Here is an 11,801-nt window from a genome sequence, read left to right as displayed (position 1 = left end):
ATGGCGCCGGACCCCACCCAGAGATGAGGACGCTCGCCGGGAGCTGTCCCCTCGCCCTGGTGCTGGCCACAGGCGGCGGGGAGGGGAGCTGAATGGAGGAGTAGAACCAAGAGAGAGAAGAGGGATCTAGCCCCTACATCATCCATCTTCGCATCCCACCTCCGTTTTCTGCCCAGACTCAGAGGCTGCCCCGACCTCGCCCAAATTGTCCAATAACCTGTCCCTTGGACACAGCCATCCCTGGGTTGGGGCCACGACTCCTGGGTCCTTAGTGGGCTTTACCACTGATTAGTAGTAACCCATTCCACTCTGGACCTCTAATTCCAAGCCTCCGACTCCCCAGCTGCCAAAGCGAAGTGGGGGCAGGGGGCATCTAATTTCAGTTTCCAAACATCATTGGAACATCTCCCGTAGACAAAGCCCAAAGCTAGCTGAGGGGCTAAGTTCCACAACTGAAAATGCCTTATCTGAATCTCAGGATCTCTGAGACCAGGGCTCTAACAGTCCCCGTCTAACATTCTCCGTCTCGCACCACTGTGAGAATTTCAGCATTCTCAGACCTAGCCACTTGCATGTCTTAGGAGTCCAGATGCCAAAATTCCAAGAATTTGTTATTTCAGCACTTTAGAGTATCATCCCAACATTTTAAGATCTTGTCCTTACCTGGGCTTACAAAGGAAGGCCCTACATGATCCCCACCACCACCACCTCTCTGCCTTCATCTCCCACCCACTCTGCTCCAGTCATACCTTCACACCTCTCTGTTCCTCAAATATGCGCAACATAGTGCCTGCCTCAGGACCTTTGCACTGGGCTGTTTTCTCTGCCTGGAAGACTCTTCCCTGGACATCTATATGGCTTCCTCACTTTATTCAAGTCTCTGCTCAAGTGTCATCTTGTCAAAGAAGTCTTCCTGGAGTGCCTGGCTGCCTTCAGTTGGTGAAGCATGCAACTCTTGATCTTGGGCTCATGAATTCAAACCCCACATTGGGCATAGAGCTCACTAAAAGAAGGAGGAGGAGGAGGAGAGGAGAAAGAAGGAGAAGAAGAGGAAGAGGAGGAAAAGAAGAAGAAGAGGAGAAAGAGGAGGAGGGAGAGGAGGAGGAGGGAGAGGAGGAGGAGGAAGAAGAGGAAGAAGGTCTTCCTGACTACCCCGACTGAAATAGCACCCTCTCAATTTCTTTTCCCTTACCCTGCTATATTTCCTTTATTTTCCTCTTCATACTTAGCACCCAACACCCTGCTTTATTTTTCTCTGCACACTTAGCACTCAACATCATATATTTAATTCTGTATTGTCTACCTCCCCCATAGAGTGTTATATGAGGGCAGGGATTTTGTCTGTTTTGTTCATATTTGTATCCTCAGTCTAAAACAGTGCCTGGCATATAATAGATCCTCAATAAATGGTTGTTGAAAGAATGAGCTAATTGAAAGTTCCTAAAATTCCTAATTTGAAGATTCTAAGATTAAGATTCCTGGATATTTGAACTTATAAGGCTGAGCTTCTCATAGCAGTATAGTAAGGTTTTACAGTCTGTATGTAGAATGTTCTAAAGGTCCTGTGATTCAAATATTCTAAGATTCCTTAATTCGGACCATCCAAGTTTCCAGGACTGGCACACTTCTGTGATTTCGACAGTCTAAGCTTCTAAGAATCTTCGATTCTTTCCCTCTCGCAGAAGAAGCTCCGTCTACAGCGTCTTCTACCCCTGACTCCACAGAAGGTAAGTGGAGGGGGAGGACATGAGAGCGGGACATGAGGGGCTCACAGCTAGGTAGGGGGTTTGAAGAGAGTGGGTCAGGGTCCTGCTTAGAGCGGCTTAAGCCCTCCTCTGCTCACTGCAGGAGGGAACGACGACTCGGATTTTCGGGAGCTTCACACGGCCCGAGAATTCTCGGAGGACGACGAGGAAGAGACCACATCGCAGGACTGGGGCACCCCCAGGGAGCTGACCTTCTCCTACATCGCCTTCGATGGTGTGGTGGGCTCTGGGGCGCGCCGGGATTCCGCTGCCCGCCGCCCCCGGCCCCAGGGCCGCTCAGTCTCAGAACCGCGAGACCCACCCCCTCAGCCTGGCCTGGGCGACAGCTTGGAGAGCATCCCCAGCCTGAGCCAATCCCCGGAGCCTGGGCGTCGCGGTGACCCCGACACTGCCCCTCCGGTAGAACGCCCCCTGGAGGACCTAGGGCTCCAGCTCGACCGGCTGGACTGGGCGGCCCGGGGAGCGGGGTCCGGGGAAGACTCTGCCACCAGTAGCTCCACCCCGCTGGAGGACGAGGAGCCTGACGGATCGGAAGTTGGAGAGGCAGGGAAAGGTGAGATATCCGAGGTGCTGGGATCAAAGCCACAAGGGGTGGGTGGTCTCTCCTCAGGGTACCTCCAAGGAGAAAGCTCACAACCTTCTCTTTCTAACCAGAACTAGACCTACAACACGGAGTCCCTCAGTCTTCGCCTCCGGAAGTCTTGACTCGGCAGCCCAGCCCCGGCTCTGGAACTCCCCAGGTCGGTACCCCGTCCCCATCCCAATCCCGGGACTCGAACTCTTGGCCTGATGAGCCGTCACTGGACCGGAAAGAGGAAGAGCCCTGTGGGTATCTGGAGCGAGAGCCAATCACGGGGCAGTGCCTGGATAGCACGGACCAATCAGAGTTCACACTGGAACCACTCCTTCTAGGTAAAGTGAAGGTGCTCTTTTGAATTACGGGAGAGGGTAGGGGGGATGGAATTTAAAGGGACCAACCTCGGGAAGGAAGTGAGGAGGTGGAGGAGAGGAGGTATTGATATTGGCTAGGTATAAACTCCACCCTTTAAAATTTTTTTCCCGTTATCTAAGATTGCCATTGGCTGTTTATACAGTTCGCCCTCCCACCTGAGAAGTAAGTTAGCCCTCCTTTGAGCATTAGGATTTGCTGATGGCTAAAAAAAAATCCCTCTTTTGGAGCGCTCCTCCTAGAGGTGATTTTGGACAGAACAAATCCCTGAATTAAAAAAAAAAAAAAAAAAAGTGTCTTCTGGATGTGGCCGTGGGGCATTTAGAAGTAAACTCTACTCCTTTTAAAAACTCTCCTCATGCCTCACCGCGTCCATTGGCCAGTTGCATATAGACCCCACCTTTCTCTAAAATACGCTTAGCCTCCGTAAAGGCTGTGGTTATAGACAGCGTTGCTTTTGGGTGTTTACCAAAAGACCCACCCCTTTTTGGAACTGTCCCCACCTCTATGGAGAGCCATTGGCTGGGTACAATGGGGCCCCGCCCCCTATTCCCTCCCTCCGGGTTCCACTGAAGTGGGCAAAATCCCTGAGAAGTAGCGGTGTCGGCAGCCTCTCACTTGGAACGGAGATGGGGAGTAAAGGTGGGCTTTCGGAGCGGGCTGGAGGGACTCGGGGTGGGGGACGGTGTAAACGGGTCCAGAGTCTCTTTCATGTCCCTCAAATCTGCGGGTACGTTTCCTACTGGTCCCGGATTCCCCAGAGCCGCAGGCTGGGGCTGGGGGGCTGCAGGGGTGTCTAGAGAGGGCGTGGAGGGAGCATGGGGTCCTCTTTCCCCGCAGCGGAGGCTTTGGGGCCCAAGAGCAGGGAGGCCCCCTCCCCCAGCCTCAGGCCCAGGCGGTGCTGTCACTCAGGAGCTGGACTGGCCAGCACAGCTGCGGGCCAGGCCCCCTCCCCCCGGGGTGCCTAAACTTAGCCCCCGCCTCAGGCGACCCGGCCCCTCCCCCACCCACTGGCACGGGCCCTGGGGAGCCTGCAGGGGAGGGGCCTGCATTGCGGGTGGGGGGAGGCCTGCCCTAGTTAGAGGTAGATAGAAGGATGTGTATAGGGAGGGTACAGAAGTGAGGAGAGTCAGACTCTGAGGGGGACCAGTCAAGATGGGTCAGAGTTCAATCAGAGGGAGGGTAGAGGGTGCAGGGGATCCAAGGGTGCAAGGCTCAGGTGGGATCATATTATCAGAGGGCTGTTAAACGTTTAGATAGGCAAAAATGAAACGCTGGAGAGGCGCCTGGCTTGCTCAGTCCGTAGAGGATGCAACTCCTGATCTGATCTCCACTCTTGATCTCGGGGTCATGAGTGCAAACCCCACGCTGGGCCTAGAGACCATTTAAAAATAAATAAATAAAGCCTTGGGGTCTGGAAGTCATTGGTAAGGGCTCAGATTGGGCTTGTGAGGTGAGTTTAGCATCTCAGAAAGGAGTCAGAGTTTTCAGAGTTTTGAGTTAAGGCTTAGAAAGGAGGATGGTGTTATGAATGCATTTAGGACTTAAAGAAGTGTGTCGGTGGGAGGATCAAGAAGTTATCACTTTATACTTGTCAGATGGGCAAAAAATTTAAAAAAAACAAAACAAAACAAGAACAGCCATTGCTGGGCAGGATGCTGGAAAAAGATCACTCTCAAAGTTACTCCCAGAAATGCAAAACTGTTAACAGTTTTGCTAGTAAGCAATCTGATAATATTCATGAGGTTCAAAAAGATATAAGCAGTCCATCCAGCCATGTCACCTCTGGGATTGTAGCTCAGAAATAGAATATAGAAGCCTGGTGCTTGCCCCACGGTTGAGGAAGGAGGGTTAAGAAACAAAGCAAATAGATACATGGTTAAGTGAAATGTATGACTGTGCCACCACACTGCAGAATATTATGGAGCCTTAAAAAGAATGAATTCAAGGGCGCCTGGCAGTTCAGCAACAGACTCTTGATCTCAGCTCAGGTCATGATCTCACGGTTTGCGAGTTCGAGCCCCACAGTGGGCTCTGCGCTGACAGTGCAGACCCTGCTTGGGATTCTCTCTCCTCTCTCTCTCTCTCTCTGCCTCTACCCTACTCGCACTCTCTTTCTCTCTCTCAAAATATATAAATAAACGTAAACAAAAAAAGAATGAATTAAGAGCTATTCCAACGGACTAGGAGAAAATTCCAGGAGGGAAAAGAATGAGATGTGTGTAATACAGAAAAGTATATTTATGGGGGGACCTTGGTGGCTCAGTTGCATGAGTGTCCAACTCTTGATTTCCACTCAGGTCATGATCCCAGGCTCGTGGAATCAAGGCCTGGGTCCGGCTCTGTGTATGGAGCCTGCTTGGATTTCTCTCCGCCCCTCTCCGCCACTCGCACGCTCTCTAACTAAAACACAAAAACAAAAAGAAGTCTATCTATGATTCCGTTTTTCATAAATAACGACTAAAGATTGCATCCACCCATAATATATGGGGAGGGGACTTGCTACAGTGTCAACTTGGGTTTTCTAGGAGAAGAGGGGAAGCAGCTCAGAATAAAAGAAGACAATGAGAAACTGGGAAATTGAGCGCAGGGTCAGGCCAGTTGTGTCAAGGGGCCATGACTCAGCCCTGATCGGGAAGGGGGAGGTCAAGAGATCAGCCAGGCCAGGCCCACAGCCCCGGCTGATCGCCCCATCCCCTCCGCAGTGGCCGACCTGCTGTACTGGAAGGACACGAGGACTTCAGGCGTGGTCTTCACAGGCCTCATGGTCTCCCTGCTCTGCCTCCTGCACTTTAGCATCGTGTCCGTGACCGCCCACGTGGCCCTGTTGCTCCTCTGCAGCACCATCTCTCTCAGGGTTTACCGAAAAGTGCTGCAGGCTGTGCACCGGGGTGATGGTGCCAACCCCTTCCAGTGAGAACCCCCGGCCCTTAACCTTGACCTCTGTCTAAACCCCAGTGTCGGGTGGGCTGACCCTCGACGTCAACCCGGGCACTACTCATGACCCACCCTAGTCCTTGTTTCTGACTCCATCCTGATTCTGACCCTGACTTCCAGCCCTAACCTCTGATCCTAACCTCCTACCCTTAATCCTTGATCCTGTCTTCTGACCTTGACCCGAGCCCTCTCTGGGGCTAAAAGCCCTAGCCTTCTCCTCAACCCTCATTTCTTGCCCTTGTCCCAGCCATGACCGTCAGCGGGGCTGATCCACGTATTGCACTGCCTTACCCCCCTTTGTCCTCTCAGGGCCTACCTGGATGTGGACCTGACCCTGACTCGAGAGCAGATGGAATGTTTGTCCCAGCAGATTGCCTCCCGAGTGGTCTCTTTGGCCATCCAGCTGCGGCATTTCTTCCTGGTAGAAGACCTTGTGGACTCCCTCAAGGTGCCCCCAAACCCCCACTCCCTCCGACTCTCTCCTGGGTGCCCAACATTCTCCCTGCTACCCTTGGGGGGTAGGAGGGTCATTGCTGGGTAAGTTCACAACCTGGGGAGTGCCCCTAGGCTCTGCTGACCCTGACCCTCACCCCCAGCTGGCCCTGCTCTTCTACATCTTGACCTTCGTGGGTGCCGTCTTCAATGGTTTGACTCTTCTGATTCTGGGTGAGCTGGGAAGGGTGTGGGGAGCAGGTGGGGAAGTGGGTCATTGGGGTTTGGTGGGGGACAGGGTTCTAGATGGAACTCAACCTCTTGGAGAACCCTGACCCTCATTTCTGTGCCTGCAGGAGTGATCGGTTTATTCACTGTCCCCTTGCTGTACCGGCAACACCAGGTGAGTGTGACGGGCCCTCCCTCCGTTGTCAGTGTCCCAACCAAATATGGGTGGTCTGACCCCCACCCCCTCTGCCACAGCCAGGGTCCTATGGACAGGTGTCCCAGTCAGAGACAGGAGGACGAGCTGGCGTTTCTGCTCCTGAAAGAGTCAGGGTCTGATTGACATATGTCCCGGCCGGGCACAGGTGGTCTGTATTATGCTTCAACAGCCAGAGACAAGCATTTTGATTGGTGTCCCCTTACAGAGCCAGGATGCGACGGACATGCCCCACACCAAGAGAGGAGGCCTAACTGACGCTTTCACCCTGAAACTGCTAGGGACTGACATCTCAGTCAAAATCTGGTCGGATGACTGTTGTCCAGAACACTGAGAGAACCAGAGGCCAACTCACATATATCCTGTCCAGACACAGGCAGAGGGACTGACACTCGCTTCTCCAGCACAGCTGAGGAGCAGATGATACGCATGTCTGCCAGAGGCAGTACTAAGTCCCTCCCACGCTGGGATCACCAAGATGCTCAAAGTCAGAAACACTGAATTAAACTCACACTTAAGGGGCGCCTGGGGGGCTCAGTTGGTGAAGCGTCTGACTTCGGCTCAGGTCATGATCTCACAGTTCGTGGGTTCGAGCCCCACATCGGGTTCTGGGCTGACAGCTCAGAGCCTGGAGCCTGCCTCAGATTCTGTGTCCCTCTCTCACTCTGCCCCTTCCTTGCTCACGCTCTGCCTCTGTATCTCAAAAATAAACAAACATTAAAAATTTTTTTAAAAAATAATAAACTGGGGCGCCTGGGTGGCTCAGTTGGTTAAGCCTCCGACTTCGGCTCAGGTCAGATCTCACGTTCGTGGGTTCGAGCCCCGCGTCAGGCTCTGTGCTGACAGCTAGCTCAGAACCTAGAGCCTGTTTCCGGTTCTGTGTCTCCTTCTCTCTCTGCGCCTCCCCGTCTCATGCTCTGTCTCTCTCTGTATCAAAAATAAATAAAACATTTAAAAACATTTAAAAAAAATAAAAAATAGTAAACTCACACTTAAGTCAATCCACACAGGAACTTGACCAACACTAATGCCCTGTCCTCTCACCCAACTCACACACAGACATACACGCATAGGACTCACTCAAAGATTAATAGTCACGCCCAAGAAGCAGACTTATGGCAAATTCTTATGTTTATAGCTGACATCATTTCCCAGACAGAGCTCGGCCCAACTGACGGACACTTGCGCTTGAACTTCTGATTTCCAAGGTTATTATTGTGCTGGGTTTAGAGTTGAGTAGTGGACCACCTTCCCCAATTTCTCATTTGGAGGTGGGGAGGAAGCAGCCTCCTGAATGAATCGGGGAGAAGAACCCCTCCAATCTCTCTTCCTTGGTCTCTCCAGGCCCAGATGGACCAGTATGTGGGATTGGTGACCAATCAGTTGAGCCACATCAAAGCTAAGTAAGGGCATGGAATAAAGACAGAGGGGATGGGGAAGAGGGACACTTAGGAATTTTTCCCCCCAGATATTACCTGTTCCTAAATCTCTTGGGGCTGATGTCCCCTTCTCAAAGGGTGACAGACAATCCCAATGCAGCCGATTAGGCGAAGGGTAGGGGCTGGCTTTGGGGACTCGGCTAGCTCTTCCATCCCTGTTTCCCCTTGGTTCTCAGATTCCTATCGGTCTCTTGCCCCAACCCGTGACTCCACTTGTTTCTTCCTCAGGATCCGAGCTAAGATCCCAGGGTCTGGAGCCCTTGCTTCGGCAGCAGCTGCAGTCTCTGGATCCAAAGCCAAAGCCGAATGAAAGGGGTGTCTCTGCCTTCGGGACGCCTGCCCCCACCCCCTGCATCCCTCTGCCCGACTCCATCTCCCTTCCATCCCCACCCTCCCTCCGCCTCCGCCCGAGCCATTTCCCCGCGGGTGTCTGGATCACTTGCACCAGGGAATTTGTGCAAATTGCCTGAGCGGCCAGGACTACATTTCCCAAGAGGCTCTGCTCTAGGAGCCCGGGAAAGGCGAGGCACCTTGGCCGCGCGGCCCCTGCTGGGAGTTGTAGTTGCCTAGATAGGGCGCCCGCCCTGCACTTCCGCGACCCCGCCGCTGGAGGCGCCGTGAGAGATTGGTGTCTCCTGGACGCCACTGGCCCCAAAGCCAGGGCTTTGCATGGGGCCCAGGGGAGGCCTGAGCTTGGATTTACACTGTAATAAAGACTCCTGTGGAAAACCCAAGGCCTCCTGTGCTTCCAGCCTCCTCCAGCTTTCACCTTCCTGCACTGAAAAGCACCTAAGTGATATCCAAGGAGGAATCTTCCCCGTCTCTCCAGAAGCAGCTCCCTCATAATCCGTTTATATTCTGAAATGATTGAGGGGATGATGCTGAGCGTTGCTCGGTCCCAGGGCTAGCCAAGCCTTTGACAGCCACTCTCCATGCCTGTGCTCAAGGCAGACATCACTAGTTGATCCCCACACTCTGCCTGCTGGGCAGCCATTGCACCTGAGTCCCGGACCGGACCCAGCTGCCTTCTGGATGACTCCACAAACATATCCAAACCTTTTCCTTGTCCTACCTGGTTTCCGGCTTCGGGATGGCCCCTCTGTCCCTCTGCCATCAGGCTAGAGACCTAGGTATGATCCTGGATTCCTAGTTCCTCACCCCCAATAAGTCAGGAAGCCATGTGGAATCTCTCTCAAATGTCTCTTATCCAACCACTTCTGTATTCCACTTGCCTTGGGACCAGGTAAAGGGCCTCAGGACCTGTCTGGGCCTTGGGTTCCAAAACCCAGGGAGAAGGAGGCAGGAGACTGGGTTCTGAGAACCCAAAGACCTGGATTTGAATCCAGGCTTCACTACCTCTTGTCTCTGTGACCTTGAGCAACTGACTTCATCTCTTGAAGCCTCTGATTCCTCAAATGAATGAAAAACGGTCACCATAACCACGCCTACGTGCAAAGCCCTTGGTATAGGGCCCAGCATATAATAAATGCCCAGTAAACAGAAACTGATTGTGAGCCGTGACGTTTTCTCCAAACCTCAGTCATTCCCTCACGACCTTCATGAGTTTTCTCTCACCCGTTCTGTTTCTCATCTAATATTTTTCTTCGAAATGGCTAATTAAAAATAAAACAAATGTCTTTTAAAAAAGAAATGTCCGTCACCACCAAGGAAGTCAGTATCACTTGCCAGAAATAGAAGATGACAGTAAAAATAAACACAAAACTATTAACATTTAAACTGTTTGTTCGTGCATCACCCAAAATCATCTCATTTGCCACTAGCGACGCATGTCGCATTTTAGGAGATAGAGAATGATGTTACAGGAGTAGTAGTTACAGCCCGTCTTCGTGTGTAGGGGTTGCCTAGCAGCAACTACACACACATACACACACACACACAGAGGCACAGAGGGCCTAGGGGGCTTCTCTTGAATATAGATTTGCCAAGTAGGGACAATGTTTTAAATTTCCAAATCAAAAACTATCAGGGCACCTGGGAGGCTCAGTTGGTTAAACATCTGGCTCTTGATCTCCTTTCAGACCAAGATCTCTGCTAAGGTCAAGATCTCACAGTTTGTGGGATCGAACCCCATGTGGGACTTTGCACTGATAGAAACGTGCTTGGGATTCTCTCTCTCTGACTCCCCCCACCCCCAGTTGTGTGAGCACATGCTTGCTCTTTCTCTCTCAAAACAAATAAATTAAAACAATAGTTTAAAAAAAGCAAAATTTCTCAAAGACGCTTTTATTCATACTTTCCATAAGACAGTGTAGTTTTGAAAGAGGGAAAGGTTGAAATTATGGGTCCAGGAATGGCTAAAACCCACAAGCCCATCCTTGACCACCTGCACGAGGAACTGGCAACAGGTTGGAGATTGAAACAGACTTTATTGAGTGCTTCCCAGACTTTTATGTCCCTCTGTGCTTGTGATCCCTCCAGTGAAATCAGATCCAATTATTATCATGATAATAATCTTTCATTCATCCTACAAACATTTGCTAAGTTCTCAAGCACTCTTTAGGCAGCAGGGACCTGGAAATAAACCAAAAGAAAGCCCATAGTTTTGTAAGAACCTACCCCCTTGGGTCTAATTGAACCCTAAATGCCAACCATTGTTTCACTCTCCCACTTACATTCTGGTAAATAATTAAAGGAGAGGCAGCCGGCCCTACCCCAGGATAAATCTGTTTCTCAAGATTTTGTTAAGCAACCCCACCTGGAAAAGGGGACGTCAACAGGTGAAAGTCATCTGGTCACTGCCCCGTGGGATTTGACAATATAATTGACCAAAATGGAATGCTGTAAGCCTGTAATTGGTTACCCTGGCCTCTCTAAACCCTGAGTCTTTGCTTGGTGGGGGCTCTCTCTCGTCTGAGGACTTCTAGCTACTCGGGAGGGAACGAAATAAATCCCATTAACCAACTCCATTTGTGTTTGTGGATTCTATTCTCGGTGACTCACGTTGGGAAAAAGGGTCCAACAGTTTTATAGAACTGATAGTCTAGAGGGAGCGGACAATAAACACAGATATAGACTATGGCAGGTGGTGATTGGAGGGATGGAGAAAAGTCTATCAGGGTAAGGAGAATGAATGAAGGGATTCTGATATTTTAAACTGAGTGGTCAGGGAAGACTTCATCAAGTAGTGGTCTTTGAGTGAAGGGAAGCAGTGAGTCTCATGGGTGTGTGGAGGAAAGGAGATGCAGGCAGGGGGATCAGCAAACACAATGGCCTTGAGAAAGAAGTAGGCCTGGTGAGGCCCGCAGGAGATCTATAAAGCAGAAGCCAAGTAAATGAGGAAAAAGGCGTCAGAGGGGTGAACGGAACCGGAATATACGGATTTGTACCGCCATCGTGGGAACTTGGACTTTTACTCTGAGATGGGACGCCCCGCGGAGGTTTCATGTGGTCCGGAACGACCACGTGTTGTCAAAAGATGACTGAGTTAGATGATAAACAGAGTGTGTTTTTGGTCTTAACAATTAGGATTCCCCCGGGGATGGGCTGTGTGAACTAGGGTACGACACCATACGTGTCCAAGCCTTGGTTTCCTTTGCCATGAAAATTTAGCTGCAGAAATCGATGATCCTTAGTGTCTAAGCTCCATGGGGACAGAACTGCTGGCATCACGCTGTCTATGGCGGTGCCTGGGGTCTAATAGGCGCTCAATAAATATTTGAACGAACAGGGGTCCGTACGTCGTTGAAATTCCACAAAGGAACAGCAGGTGTCGCACCAGCTCTATAACCGCCTCCCAGAAGTTTCTGGGGCCGGGCTAAGTCAAACTCTAGCTGGCGCTCCACTCGAAGTCGGATTTTTTCGGGGAAGAGTCTTCT

At 51.3% G+C, this 11,801-nt stretch overlaps 1 protein-coding gene across 1 annotated transcript; it reads left to right on the top strand.

The window, feature by feature from the left end:
- Positions 1-1,633: 1,633 nt before the first annotated feature.
- RTN2 (reticulon 2) lies at positions 1,634-8,699 on the top strand (the record flags this gene model as incomplete). Its single annotated transcript, XM_029924315.1, has 9 exons — positions 1,634-1,727; positions 1,849-2,319; positions 2,421-2,678; positions 5,421-5,628; positions 5,962-6,100; positions 6,249-6,318; positions 6,441-6,487; positions 7,871-7,929; positions 8,194-8,699. Coding segments are annotated over 9 exons (1,428 nt in total), but the record flags the coding sequence as incomplete, so codon positions are not given.
- Between the last annotated feature and the right edge of the window lie 3,102 nt (positions 8,700-11,801).

The sequence above is a fragment of the Suricata suricatta genome, chromosome 16, assembly GCF_006229205.1.
Source record: "Suricata suricatta isolate VVHF042 chromosome 16, meerkat_22Aug2017_6uvM2_HiC, whole genome shotgun sequence".
Classification (NCBI taxonomy): domain Eukaryota; kingdom Metazoa; phylum Chordata; class Mammalia; order Carnivora; family Herpestidae; genus Suricata; species Suricata suricatta.
Note: the sequence above shows the minus strand (reverse complement) of the source record. Positions and strands in the feature narration are given on the sequence as shown.